Raw genomic sequence first — 13,709 nt, 5'->3', positions numbered from 1 at the left:
TCATATGGTTTCACTCATTTATGGATCATAGAAATAGCAGAAAGATCGGTAGGAGAAGGAAGGGAAGAATGAAGGGGGGTAAACAGAAGGGGGTATGAACCATGAGAGACTATGGACTCTGGGAAACAAACTGAGGGCTTCAGAGGGGAAGGGGGTGGGGGATTGGGATAGGCCAGTGATGGGTAGTAAGGAGGGCACATATTGCATGGAGCACTGGGTGTTATACGCAAATAATGAATCATGGAACATTACATCAAAAACTAAGGATGTACTGTATGGCGACTAACATAACATAATAAAAAATTATTATAAAAATAAATAAAGAAAAGGCCCACGAATAATCCTTTGCCTTATGAAGACTTCTGTTTCCATTCTACAGAACCAAATTATTTAAATAGAAAACCTAATGGACTCCACCCAGTTTTAAATTCCATCAAGCACCCATTTCAATTCTTTCCGCTTTGGAAGCATCTGAGTGAAGGACTACACCTGGCACTGTGAGCATCACCAGCGTGAACGAGACATGGCCCCAGCCCAAAAGGAGCACCTTTTCAATGCAGAATGGTAGAATGATGTGAGCACAAATAACGAAAATATGAGGAGATTTACTGATAAGCATTAACATAGAGGAAAGAGACAATAATTGTGTTTACAAAGATAAATTAATGCCTCATCAAGGAGATCACATTCTGAGATAGGTCTTGAAGGACAGGTAAGACTTCCAGGGGCGCCTGGGGGGCTCAGTCAGTTAAGCATCTGCCTCCAGTGCAGGTCATGACCTCAGGGTCCTAGGATCAAGCCTCTCATTTGGCTCCCAGCTCAGCAGAGAGTCTGTTTCTCCCTCTCCCTCTGCCCCCCACCTTGCCATGGTCTCTCTCTCTCTTTCTCAAATAAATAAATAAAATCTTTAAAAAAGAAAAGAAAAGACATCTTCCATAGCATACTGGAGGTGTAGCCAGGAAGAACTGAAGGTAGGCATTCTAGATGGACAAAAAGAAAAGAAAAATCTTAAGGACAAGGTCAGAGACAGATGCATAGCATGGCTGGAATAAAGAGTACTTTTGGGATGTGGGAGAAATAAGACTGAATAGACAGGTCAGAGTGAAATCTCAGAGGAGGACAGTGTCAGATAAGGACCTGGTCCTCTTGTGGAAGGAATGGGCCTCTGATGGACTTGGTGAAGGAGGGCTGGCATGAACAGAGGGGGTAATAACATCACCCTGACAACAAAGTTTACAAGGAAGAGAGAGGGGCAGAGGCAGGAAGCACAGACCAGGGAGAAGTTCTTACAATAGGCGGAATGAGGGCCAGAAGGACAACAGCAGGAATNNCCGAGGGGTGGGTAAGAGAGACTCTGTGAAGGCACCCCACAGAGTGCATTTTTTATTTTTCAGTTATTTTTCATTTAACATGTCCATTTGGTTCCTTATTTGAATTTTTTAATTGAGTCACTGGAGATTCACATGCAGTTGTATAAAGTAATACAGGGAAATCTCTTGCACACTTTGCCCAATTACCCCAAAGGTAATTTTTTACATAATTATAGTATAATCCCACAAGCAGGATGCCAACATTGATACAATCCACCAATCTTATGTCGCCCCAGTTTTAACCAAACTCCTCTGTGCGTCCATGCACACGTGCGTACGCACCCACACATCATTTGGTTCTTTTTTATATCCTCATTTCTCTGAACTTTCTTTCTGCTTGTTTCAAGAGTATTAACCTTAATTCTTAAAGCATGGTTAATGTATTATTTAAAATCTTTATCTGTGTCATGTCTGTGTCCTGTCAGTGTTGGCCACATTTAATTGTCTTTTTCCTTGAGAGATGTTGAGATTTTCCTGGCTTTTCTATTTTGAGCAATTTTGGATTGTATCCTGTACATTTTGAATATTATGTTGTGGGACTCTGGTTTTATTTAAGTCCTACGGAGAATGTTTATTGTTTTGTTTTCTTTTATGAAGGAGTCAACCCAATCCGGTTCAGGCTAGACATCCCTACCCAACTTCTGTACAATGTAGTTCCAATGTTAGTTCAGTTTACAAATTAGCATATGGATTCACTCATTTATGAAACATAAGACGTAGGAAGATCAGTAGGAGAAGAAAGGGAAGAATGAAGGGGGGGATAAAAAGAAGGGGGAATGAACCATGAGAGACTATGGACTCTGGGAAACAAACTGAGGGCTTTAGAGGGGAGGGGGGTGGGGGAATGGGATAGGCTGGTGATGGGTAGTAAGGAGGGCACGTATTGCATAGTGCACTGGGTGTTATACGCAAGTAATGAATCAGGGAACACTACATCAAAAACTTGGGATGTTCTGTATGGTGACTAACATAACATAATAAAAAAATTTTTATTAAAAAAAAAAATCCTTTTTGGGATCTTTCTCCTATGATGTGCCATCCAGTAGTGCCTGGGACCTGGGCAGTTGTTGACCCCAGAGACCAAAGCCTGTGTTCAGATCCACGCATGCGCCACTGGACCGCGACCCCAGGAGCTCACACCCAGCATCTTGAGATCACGTTCTTGAGCTTCCTCCTCTCCATGGTCTCCCTGCTACCTTCTTGCTCCCGGAGACATCCCTTCCTGGTATCTGGGCAGGATGCCTAGGGTTGTTTCCCTGTTCTGTCATACAGTCTCCCAGGATTGGCTCTGCCCGTGGGAACAAGCAGTGAAAAAACACAAGACAAACTACTGGGGATTCCATCCATGCTCTTGGGACCACAGTTTCTCTGGTCAGAGAGAGGGTTCCCCTCCCGTGGGGCTTCAGGTGCCTCGCCATCTACCGCTTCTGTTGCACCACGCAGGACTGCCCAGGGACAGGCACGGGAATGAACCAAAGGGGGAAAAAAGCTATCATAAAAAAGGGGACTTCCTCCATCTTCTATCTAGTAGGGGACCCCTCCCCTGATCCTTAGACCAGAAATAGAGGGCTTCTCTTTGGGCTTGCTTTCCATAATGGCTGTGAACTTCTGGGTTTCAGGTTAAAAGGATACCATTTACAATTGCAACAAAAAGTATGAAGTATCTAGAAACGGACCTAACAAAACTGGTACAAAAACAGCTGTAGAGAAAATTAGAAAATCTTATTGACATATTTTTAAGGGACCCAATTAAATAAAGCAATATTCCAAGCTTAGAGTGAACTGAACATTGGACATTGTAGACTGAACATTGTAAAGATGTCAGTTCTTCCCAAATTGACTTATAGTTTAAATGCAAAACCAATAAAGCTTTAGCAGATATTTTTTAAAGAAACTAAACAGCTTATTCTAAAATTTATATGGAAGTGTGATTTATAGCAATCCAAACAGGCAAGACACTGTTTAAGAATAAGGTAGGGAGCTTTCCTCTATAGCTATCCAGATTTATTGGTTAAAAACTATAGTAGTTAGGAAGTACAGACTGACACAGAGATACTCAAATAGCTCAATGGAAGAGAGCAGAAAGGCCAACCAATGCTTGGACAAAATCCTTGAATCACGGGAGAAAGCCTTTCTGCTTCAGCCACTGACAAGTTAGCGAGCACTTTCTGAGCACATATTTTGCCCCTATCTACTACTACAGTGAACACAAAAGTACAAAATACTCTGACGGTCCATTTCAAGGTTAAAATTTTGCTGAGAGGATAAGAGATCTGCACAAACGAAGCAATCAGAGGACGAGACCCAAACTAACAAATAATGTGAGTGCAGTGTGGATACAAGTGTACGATAAGGGTGGACAGAACGGAGACGTCAAAGGGATCTGGGTCCCCAGGGAAGTTTTCTTGGAAAAACAGCATCCAGATAAGCAGGTAAAGCACAGCGAGGGCCTCAAAAGGCCGAAATCAAATTGCTGCACTCAGAGAAATAGCATGAGACAAAGTATGGAGGGAAGAGTGAGGACAAGAACCCACAGTTCAGCTACGGAGGTCACCAGAGACCCCGTTATACACAGGAAGGACTCAGGCTGCCAGTTTAAAGAGTCAGGACTTCTGATTAAACAAGAAGTCACTGAAATCCTTGAGTAGGTGAGAAACATACATCTGGTTGCGTTTATAAGGATTTATTGGAGGTATAAAATCGAGCTTGGAGGTTAGATGAGGGGGTGATGAAGGTATGCAGGTGGTAAGAAAGAAAGAAAAGAAAGGAACAAGTGTAAAATAGTCTTGTCACGAATCAAAATCATAAACCATGCCTGACATTTAAAAACACGTAAGATGCAGATTTTATTGAATTCTAGTTCCAGAGTTACCTAACAAAAAAATGTGAAGCACACTAAATATAAGGCCTTCTGCAAAGGAAATTAAAAAAAACCCTGAAGAAGAGATTTAACTTTCTGGTTTGACCTACCAGTGTTTACTTTTGACGTTACATGAGTTACATCAATTTTGTGGGACCTGATGAAAGGCACAGTTTTTCCAGAAGTGTGTGCTATATTCTTCCTTCGATCTTTTGCTTTACTTATCTTTGAAAGAGGTGCAAAAATACCTAAGGGAGGAATGGAGAGCTTGAGTTAGTGTTAAGCAATTAAAAGCATTTCAAATAAAGGGGCAAGTATAACCAGTTGGCAATATAAATCTTTAGGTTCTCTTTTAGTGCCTACCAGGTGACCTGTANGGAAAGACAGGAAAAAAGTGATACACAGTACTTGCCCTCAGAGAGCTTACAATCCATCCGTCAAGACGAACAACACAGTAACTTCAGAATCACATAAAAGATGCATTATCAGGTATTAAGTGAAATTCAGGGAAAAGAGAAATTAGTGAAGGTAATAGTTTTCCATCATAGTAATTTCTGACTAAGCTATCGGCAATTGTAAATTTGTACAATCTTAGTGGGAGACAGAAATTCTAACCTAAGCCACTTAGTGGCATTAAATTATAAGAGGGGCGCCTGGGTGGCGCAGTCATTAAGCGTCTGCCTTCGGCTCAGGGCGTGATCCCAGCGTTATGGGATCAGCCCCACGTCAGGCTCCTCTGCTGGGAGCCTGCTTCTTCCTCTCCCACTCCCCCTGCTTGTGTTCCCTCTCTCGCTGGCTGTCTCTCTCTCTGTCAAATAAATAAAATAAATAAATAAATTATAAGAAAATAGAGATGTGCACAAAAGTTACAAAGTTACACTTGTATGGTAGAAAGAAAAGATAGATTTCCAGAGCCAAAACAATTTCTAGTTTACTACCAAGACCAAATTACACTTCTGGAAACTAATTATGAAAAAATAATCTAAATGGAAGGAGAAGACTGTATACCTGAGTATGTCATCTTCGCGATATTATTCTAAGTAGGAGAAAACAAACACGTGGCAACAGGATGAATGAATGAAGTATACCCCTGAACTGTTACATCACCATCAGTAAGTAAAACAATAAAAATTGTAAAAAAAATACACAAAAGTATGAAAATTAAATCAAGAAAATAAAAATGAAATTATATATATGATTATATTATGACTGTATCTGAGAAAAGTTTTATGTGTGGATATAATACAGTAAAAAACCGAAAACCAAAACATATTGATGAGAACAGATTACTCTCCAATTACCTTAGAAATTTGTCATTACTGTCATAATAATGTTGTTCAATGAATGGTTTTTTTCTTAATCTGAGGAAAGTTACATGGTTTTTCTTTCAAGGTCTTAATAGAAAATTTCCACACAATAGTATTCCACATAACATCTTAAAAAGTACATGTTTAATTCCATGGCTTTGAAAGATTTCTATAGCATATAAAACCCCACCTAATATAAGTTCTCATTCTTCCTGGTTTTTTTTTATGAAATAAATAATTTGGAAGAATCAAAACTAAATTTAGATCAATGACTGGCTACAACCAAAGCCCCAAGTATGTGCAGAATATGGGCTAAAGTTCTTAGTAACTCATGCTAATCAAAAAATCTGATGGGACTTTTCCTCAGATCTTGACATATAATCGTAAAGCTTAACTACAACAAACACAGAGGGAAGAACTATTTTTAAATAGAATAACACATTTCTAGAAACATGGCTTTTGTTTTACCACAACCCCTCCCAAAACTCCATCAAAATATTAGTAAGGAATAAAACAATATAAACTCTAAAGAAAAAAGAAAATGATAAAAAGGAGAAAAAAATACTAAAAGCTGCTACAGAGAGGAGGGAAAAAGTCAAACACGGAAGAAAGATTTTGCGACTTGCACACGGCAACACTGGAAGCTCAAGACAGTAGCTGACACACCAAGAGCCCAGGAGCCACATCCTGCCTGCCACCTCTTTTCAAGTCCTGCCAGCACCCACGTGTTTACACATGGTCTACAGCTGCTTCTTCACTACAAGAGGCTGCGTGGCCCTTGACGCCGAAAATACTTCCTCTGGCCTTTTACGGAAAAAGTTTGCCAAACTCCATCAGATGATGGAGTATCACCTTCTAAATACGAAGAGAATATGAGTTCCAGCCTGACATTCCCTGTCCATCAAACTATCCTAGGAAGGCTGAGGGTAGAAATAAACATAGTTTTAGAGTGGAAGGTTTCAAAAAATTTATCTCCTATGAGTCCTTTGTCAAAAAAACTACTAAAGGATGTGCTCCACCAAAACAAAGGAGTAAACCAAGAAATAAACTGAATTAGAATAATGAAGGCACCCAATCTTTCTCCTCAGAGTATAAAGTCAATAGAAAAAAAAAAAAAACTGGAAAACTGGAAAAATCAGAGGCACCTGGCTGACTCAGCCAGTAGAGCATGTGACTCTTAATCTCTGGGCTGTGAGTTCGAGCCCCATGTTGGATGTGGAGATTACTTAAAAATAAAAATCTTTTAGGGGCGCCTGGGTGACTTAGTCTGATAAGCATCTGCCTTCAGTTCAGGTCATAATCCCAGGGTCCTGGGATTGAACCTGGCATCGGGCTCCCTGCTCTGCTTCTCCCTCTGTCCCTCCCCACCCCTGACTTGTGCACACTCTCTCTCTCTCAAGTAAATAAAATCTTTAAAAAAAAAAAAAAAAAAACCTTTATTTAAAAAAATAAAAATTGGAAAAATCAAGAGACATTCATATACATGTATTATTTTCAAATATAAATATTAATATCAGAAGATACAACTAAAGAAGTTGAAATAGTTCTTGCCTCTAAAGGGCAGGACTCAGGGTCAGGGGAGGGCAAGCGAGGGAAGGATTTAACTGATGTTTTTAATAAATCTTATGATTTGACTTATGTATTCACCTTGGTAATTATTAAAAGACATAAAAATGGTACTGCCAAGTATTAAAATTTATTATAAAAATTTTCATAACTGCTAAAACTTAGAAGCAACCAAGATATCCTTTAGTAGATGAATGGGTAAATAAACTGTAGTACACCCAGACAATGGACTATTATTCAGTGCTAAAAAGATATGAGCTATCAAGCCATGAAAAGACATGGAGGAAACTTAAATGCAAATTACAAAGTGAAAGAAGCCAGTCTGAAGAGGCCGGGTTCGTATGGCAGAATTGTAACGATACGATATTCTGGAAAAGACAAAACTAAGAAGACAGTAAAAAGATCAGTGGCTTCTAGGGGCTGAGCGGGGAAGAGATTTATAGGCAGAGCACAGAGGATTCTCAGGGCAGTGACAATACTCTGTATGACACTGGAATGATAGAGACATGTCATTCAACACTTGTCCAAACCCACAAATGTCCACCACCAAGAGTGAACCCCAACGTAAACGATGGACTCTGGAATGATGATGAGTCAGTGTAGGTCTCTCTGTTTAAGAAATGTACCCTCCAGTGAAGGGACACTGATAGTGGGAGTGGCTCTGCATGCCTGGGAACAGGGGAGACACAGGAAATCTCTGTATCTTCCTCTCAATTTTGTTTTGAACCCAAGCTGCTCTAAAAAAAAAGTCTTAAAAATTATAAAATTTCTAGAATTGAAAAAATCTAGTATGTCTGAGAATAACAGATCAGTTGAACAACATAATCCTGAAAGAGACTATAGCATTTATAAGAAATTTGTAATAAAGGAAGCCCAACAAGCCAAAGGAAAAATGATAGAGAGAGGGGGGAAAGAATCTGTTGCTGAGAAGAGACAAATTCTTTGGCTTCTCCTTAGTCAGGGCAACTCTCATTTTTCCATAATCCAACACATGATCCTTGCCCCCAAAACTCGCCTTTAAGCATGCGAAAGGGACAGAAGCAGGGTCCTGGGGGCATCCGGCCTTGTCCGCATCAAGCATCCCTCTCCTTGGGATGATGATATTTGGGGGGCAACATGCATTCAGTTACAAGCTAAGCATTTCCCACGAATCAGATTTACATCTGCCCTGTGCGTTGCTAGGAGTTTTGATCCTTGCCCTCAGTCTGCTTCACAGCTGCCAAAATGAGCTAACAGAGGAAAACTAAAATCAAATTCTTACTTCCACACAATTACCCAAATACATTCCAAATGGGTTCAATAATTTAGTGTAAAAAATTAAAACATTCAAAAGAATAAAATATAGTTTTAAATTAATCCTTGGATTAGAAAGAACTATCTAAGCCTAAAAGCAATGTTAAGAAATTATAAAGAGAAAGTCTTTTAACTACATAAAGCTCTATGCCAAACGATACACATGAAGTTCAAAGGCAAATGACAAGGTGCGCAAAGTATCTGTGAACACTATAAAAGATTAATATCTTAAATATGTCTTTGTATCTCTAAAGTTTTTAAAAACACACTAATATCTCAATTATGTAATAAGCATGTAATACGAACAATTATTTCTCAGCAATTGCCAGGATAACACAAAAATACATATATTACAACAAAACATTTTAAGTGTTTTATTTCACCACAGAGAAATATGAATTCAAACATAGAAATTTTTACCCATCAAATTGGAAAGATTAAAGGAAATGGAGCCATTAAAAATCACATTTTCGAACAATATTTAATGAGTTGGAGAAAGTATAGTAGCATGTCAAGTAAAAATGCAAAATATATAGCTATATATAATCCAGATTTTGCAAAAAGAATTAAACAGAAGAAATATACAGGTAATTTTATTTTCTTCTTTTAACCTTTTTTATGTTTTTCAAACTTCATACAATAAATATTTTTATAAACAAAAAAATTAATAGACAAAAACTGATGCTCCGTTTTAAGTGGCTGACAAAAGGAAACGGGTGATCTTGATAAATGTGTAACAGCGAGCAAATAACCACCATTTGTTGAGGACTTACAGGGAATCAAGCGCTACTCAAGGTACTTTACACATTTATCAACACGTTCAATCCTCATACAAACTCTAGAGGTATTATTAGCCCCATTTTATAGAAGACAAACTGAGGCATAAGAAGAGAATTCCGGTCACGCAGCTGGTAGGTAGAGAAGCCAATTCACACCCACGCAGTCAGACTCCGAGCAAGGACGTCGGCATTAGACCAGAGTGCCTTCCCGTGGGGCTGTAGCTGAAATACTGTGCAACCAGGGAAGTTAATGTTCTAGAAGGCTATTTCATGACAAGGAAAAATATTCACGACGTAGCAAGTGACAAGTTTAATTCCATACGTTAAGGAGCATGTATGTGTGTACGTGTATGAGAGAGAGAAAGAATATGAATTTAAACAAACATATGTCAGAAAGAGAAAGAATCCTCCCACCTCAGGAATACAGTTATAATGTTTGCTTCATTTGCTTTTCCAAGTTTTCAAGTTTTCAACCCCCAGAGTTCTGCACTTCTTGGATAACAAAGTCCCTCCCTCAGTCATGACAGCACCGTGAGCGGGATTTATGGGAGGTCCACGGAGCCGGATGTACTCCTGGTAAGACACCATCTCCCAATCGTTATACTGCTCACAGCAGGAAAAGGGCAGCCCCTTCATTAACTACACAGATAACCAGGAGAAAAGTTTTATTTAAAAACAATAGAAGAGTAGGGACGCCTGGGTGGCCCAGCTGGTTAAGCATCTGACGCTTGATTTCAGCTCAGGTCATGATCTCAGGGTCATGAGATCAAGCTCCACACTGGGCTCCCAGCTCTGCGAGGAGTCTGCTTGGGATTCTCTCTCTCCTCTCCCTCTGTCCCTCCCCCTGATCGTGCTCTCTTTCTCTAAATAAATAAATAAAATCTTTTTTTTTATTTTTTAAAGATTTTATTTATTTATTTGACAGAGAGAGAGACAGCCAGCGAGAGAGGGAACACAGGCAGGGGGAGTGGGAGAGGAAGAAGCAGGCTCATAGTGGAGGACAAAGAACTGGAACAAATAGTCCTTAAATTTGTATGGAACCAGAAAAGGCCCCGAATCTCCAAGGAACTGTTGAAAAGGAAAAACAAAGCTGGGGGCATCACAATGCCGGATTTCGAGCTGTACTACAAAGCTGTGATCACAAAGACAGCATGGTACTGGCACAAAAACAGACACATAGACCAATGGAACAGAATAGAGAGCCCAGAAATGGACCCTCGGCTCTTTGGGCAACTAATATTTGATAAAGCAGGAAAAAACATCCGGTGGGAAAAAGACAGTCTCTTCAATAAATGGTGCTGGGAAAATTGGACAGCTACATGCAAAAGAATGAAACTTGACCACTGTCTCACACCATACACAAAAACAAACTCCAAATGGATGAAAGACCTCAATGTGAGACAGGAATCTATCAAAATTCTAGAGGAGAACATAGGCAACAACCTCTACGACATCGGTCAAAGCAACCTTTTTCATGACACATCCCCAAAGGCAAGAGAAACAAAAGATAAAATGAACTTATGGGACTTCATCAAGATAAAAAGTTTCTGCACAGCCAAGGAAACAGTCAGAAAAACTAAGAGGCAGCCCACGGAATGGGAGAATATATTTGCAAATGATGCTACAGATAAAAGACTGGTATCCAAGATCTACAAAGAACTTCTCAAACTCAATACACGAGAAACAAATAAACAAATCAAAAAATGGGCAGAAGATATGAACAGACACTTTTCCAATGAAGACATACAAATGGCTAACAGACACATGAAAAAATGTTCAAAATCATTAGCCATCAAGGAAATTCAAATCAAAACCACACTGAGATACCACCTTACGCCAGTTAGAATGGCAAAAATAGACAAGGCAAGAAACAACAATTGTTGGAGAGGATGTGGAGAAAGGGGATCCCTCCTACATTGTTGGTGGGAATGCAAGTTGGTACAGCCACTTGGAAAACAGTGGAGGTCCCTTAAAAAGTTAAAAATGGAGCTACCCTATGATCCAGCCATTGCACTACTGGGTATTTACCCCAAAGATACAGACGTAGTGAAGAGAAGGGCCATATGCACCAATGTTCATAGTGTCCACAATAGAAATCGTGGAAGGAGCCGAGATGCCCTTCAACAGATGACTGGATTAAGAGTTGTGGTCCATATATACAATGGAATATTACTCAGCTATCAGAAAGAACAGAGTTCTCAACATTTGCTACAACATGGACAGCACTGGAGGAGATAATGCTAAGTGAAATAAGTCAAGCAGAGAAAGACAACTATCATATGATTTCTCTCATCTATGGAACATAAGAACTAGGATGATCAGTAGGGGAAGAAAGGGATAAAGAAAGGGGGGGGTAATCAGAAGGGGGAATGAAACATGAGAGACTATGGACTATGAGAAACAAACTGAGGACTTCAGAGGGGAGGGGGGTGGGGGAATGGGATAGACCGGTGATGGGTAGTAAGGAGGGCACGTATTGCATGGTGCACTGGGTGTTATACACAACTAATGAATCATCGAGCCTTACATCGGAAACCGGGGATGTACTGTATGGTGACTAACATAATATAATAAAAAATCATTAAAAATAAATAAATAAATAAATAAAAAATAAAAAACAATAAATATAAAAATAAATAAATAAATCTGATTATCTTAAACTAATTTTCATTAAGTTAGTTAGTGTCTACCTTACCATATTTGGGGGCACATTTAAAGTACTGGATTTTGCCAACACTTCCATTGTTTTTTCCTTCTGGTTCATCCAACTCAATGCCAGCCCACTGCCCACTTGCAAATTCAGTTGTTCCACAAAATCTTAATGTTCCAACCTAAAGAAAACATAAATCAGGATAAATTTTGAAGATCATGAGTAATTTTAAATGCGCTGCTCTTGCAAATTTACCACTGAAGTTTTTAAAAACCATTCTCTCAAAGTAGACTTTAGAACAGGAATAATTACTAGGGATAAAAGAGGAATTATATAGCCATAAGAAGTCAATTCACCAAAAAGATGTAAGAATCCTAAATCTGTATGTACCTAACAACTGACTCTGGAAAATCTCCAAACATAAATGGAAATTTAAAAATATACTCCCAAATAACCCATGGTGAAAGAGAAAATCACAAAGAAATTTAAAAACATTTTTAATTCAGTGAAAATGATAACAGAATATATAAAAATTTGTAGGATGCAGCAAAAGCAATGCTTAGAGGGAAATTTATAGCATTAAACACTTGTATTAGAAAAAGTCTCAAATCAATGATCTAAATTTCCATTTTAAGAAACTAGAAAGTGAAGACCCAAAGCAAGCAGAAGGAGAGAAACAATAAAGATAAGAAATAATGGGGCGCCTGAGTGGTTCAGTTGGTTAAGCATCTGCTTTCAGCTCAGGTCCTGATCTCAGGGTCCTGGGATGGAGCCCCACATCAGGCTCTCTGCTCCGCAGGGAGTCTGCTTCTCCCTCTCCCTCTGCCCTCTCCCCAGCTTTTGCTCACTCTCTTGTGCTCTCTTGCTCTCTCAATCTCAAATAAATAAATAAATAAATAAATAAATAAATAAATAAATAAAATCTTTTTTTTAAAAGATAAGAAATTAAGAACAGAAAAAGAATAGAGAAAAATCAATGAAACCAAAACTGATTCTTTGTAAGGATAAATAAGATTAATAAGCTTCTAGCTAGGGACCAAGGAAACAAAAGAGAGAGAAGACACATACTACAAACATCATGAATGAAAGCAGGACATCGTTACATTCCCTCAGTCATTTAAAAAATAGTAAGAAAATACTTTGAACAACCCTGTGCCTGTAAATTTAACAAATGAGATAAAATGTTCCAATTCCTTGAAAGATGCAAACTGTCAAAACTCAGACCTGCATTGTAGTTAAAACCTTCCAAAAAACAGAAACAACAACAACAAACCCTTAAGAACCTTATGGACTCACTGATGAAATCTACCAAAGAATTTAAAGGAAAAATAATCATCTCTACACAAACCTAGCATATAAAAGTGGAAGGATTAATTCTCAACTCATTCCTAGCATTACCTTAATACGAAAACCAAACACAAGGATCCTCAACAAAATAAGGGCAAATCAAATCCAGCAATATACAGGATCCAGCAATATACAGGATCCAGCAATATATAGCAAATCAAATCCAGCGTCATAACCAAGTAAGGGTTACCATGAGAAAGCAAGGCTAGTTCAACATTTGAGAATTAATCAATACAACTTATCACATCATCCACATATTAAAGGTGGAAGAAACTTACGCTCTCAACGTATGCAGAAAAAGCCTTTAGCAAATTTCAACATGATAATATTAAAAAAAAAAACCTCTCAGCAAACAGGATTAGACAGGAACTTCCAGAACTTAATAAATTAAGATACCCACAAAATCTATAGCTAACGATTATACTTAATGATGAAAGGCTGACTGCTTTCTCCTTAATATTGGGAGCAGGACAAGTTTATCAACTCTTACTACCTCTACTCGTCATTATACTGAAGGCCCCAGGCAATGAAACTAGG

At 38.7% G+C, this 13,709-nt stretch overlaps 1 protein-coding gene across 4 annotated transcripts in view; it reads right to left on the bottom strand.

Moving 5' to 3' along the window:
- CLIP4 (CAP-Gly domain containing linker protein family member 4) overlaps positions 1-13,709 on the bottom strand; it is a 71,721-nt gene that overhangs the window by 37,125 nt on the left and 20,887 nt on the right. For all 4 annotated transcript variants that reach the window (XM_040623049.1, XM_008700269.2, XM_040623048.1 and 1 more), the window contains 2 exons: positions 11,871-12,006; positions 4,341-4,478 (listed from right to left, as the gene is read on the bottom strand). In XM_040623049.1, the coding sequence (XP_040478983.1) occupies positions 4,341-4,478; positions 11,871-12,006 (274 nt within the window). The remainder of the gene's footprint in view (positions 1-4,340; positions 4,479-11,870; positions 12,007-13,709) is intronic.

This window comes from Ursus maritimus, unplaced genomic scaffold (genome assembly GCF_017311325.1).
Source record: "Ursus maritimus isolate PB19 unplaced genomic scaffold, ASM1731132v1 scaffold_6, whole genome shotgun sequence".
In the NCBI taxonomy this organism is placed as follows: Eukaryota; Metazoa; Chordata; class Mammalia; order Carnivora; family Ursidae; genus Ursus; species Ursus maritimus.
The sequence above is the reverse complement of the archived record's forward strand: the minus strand, read 5'-3'. Positions and strand labels throughout refer to the sequence as shown.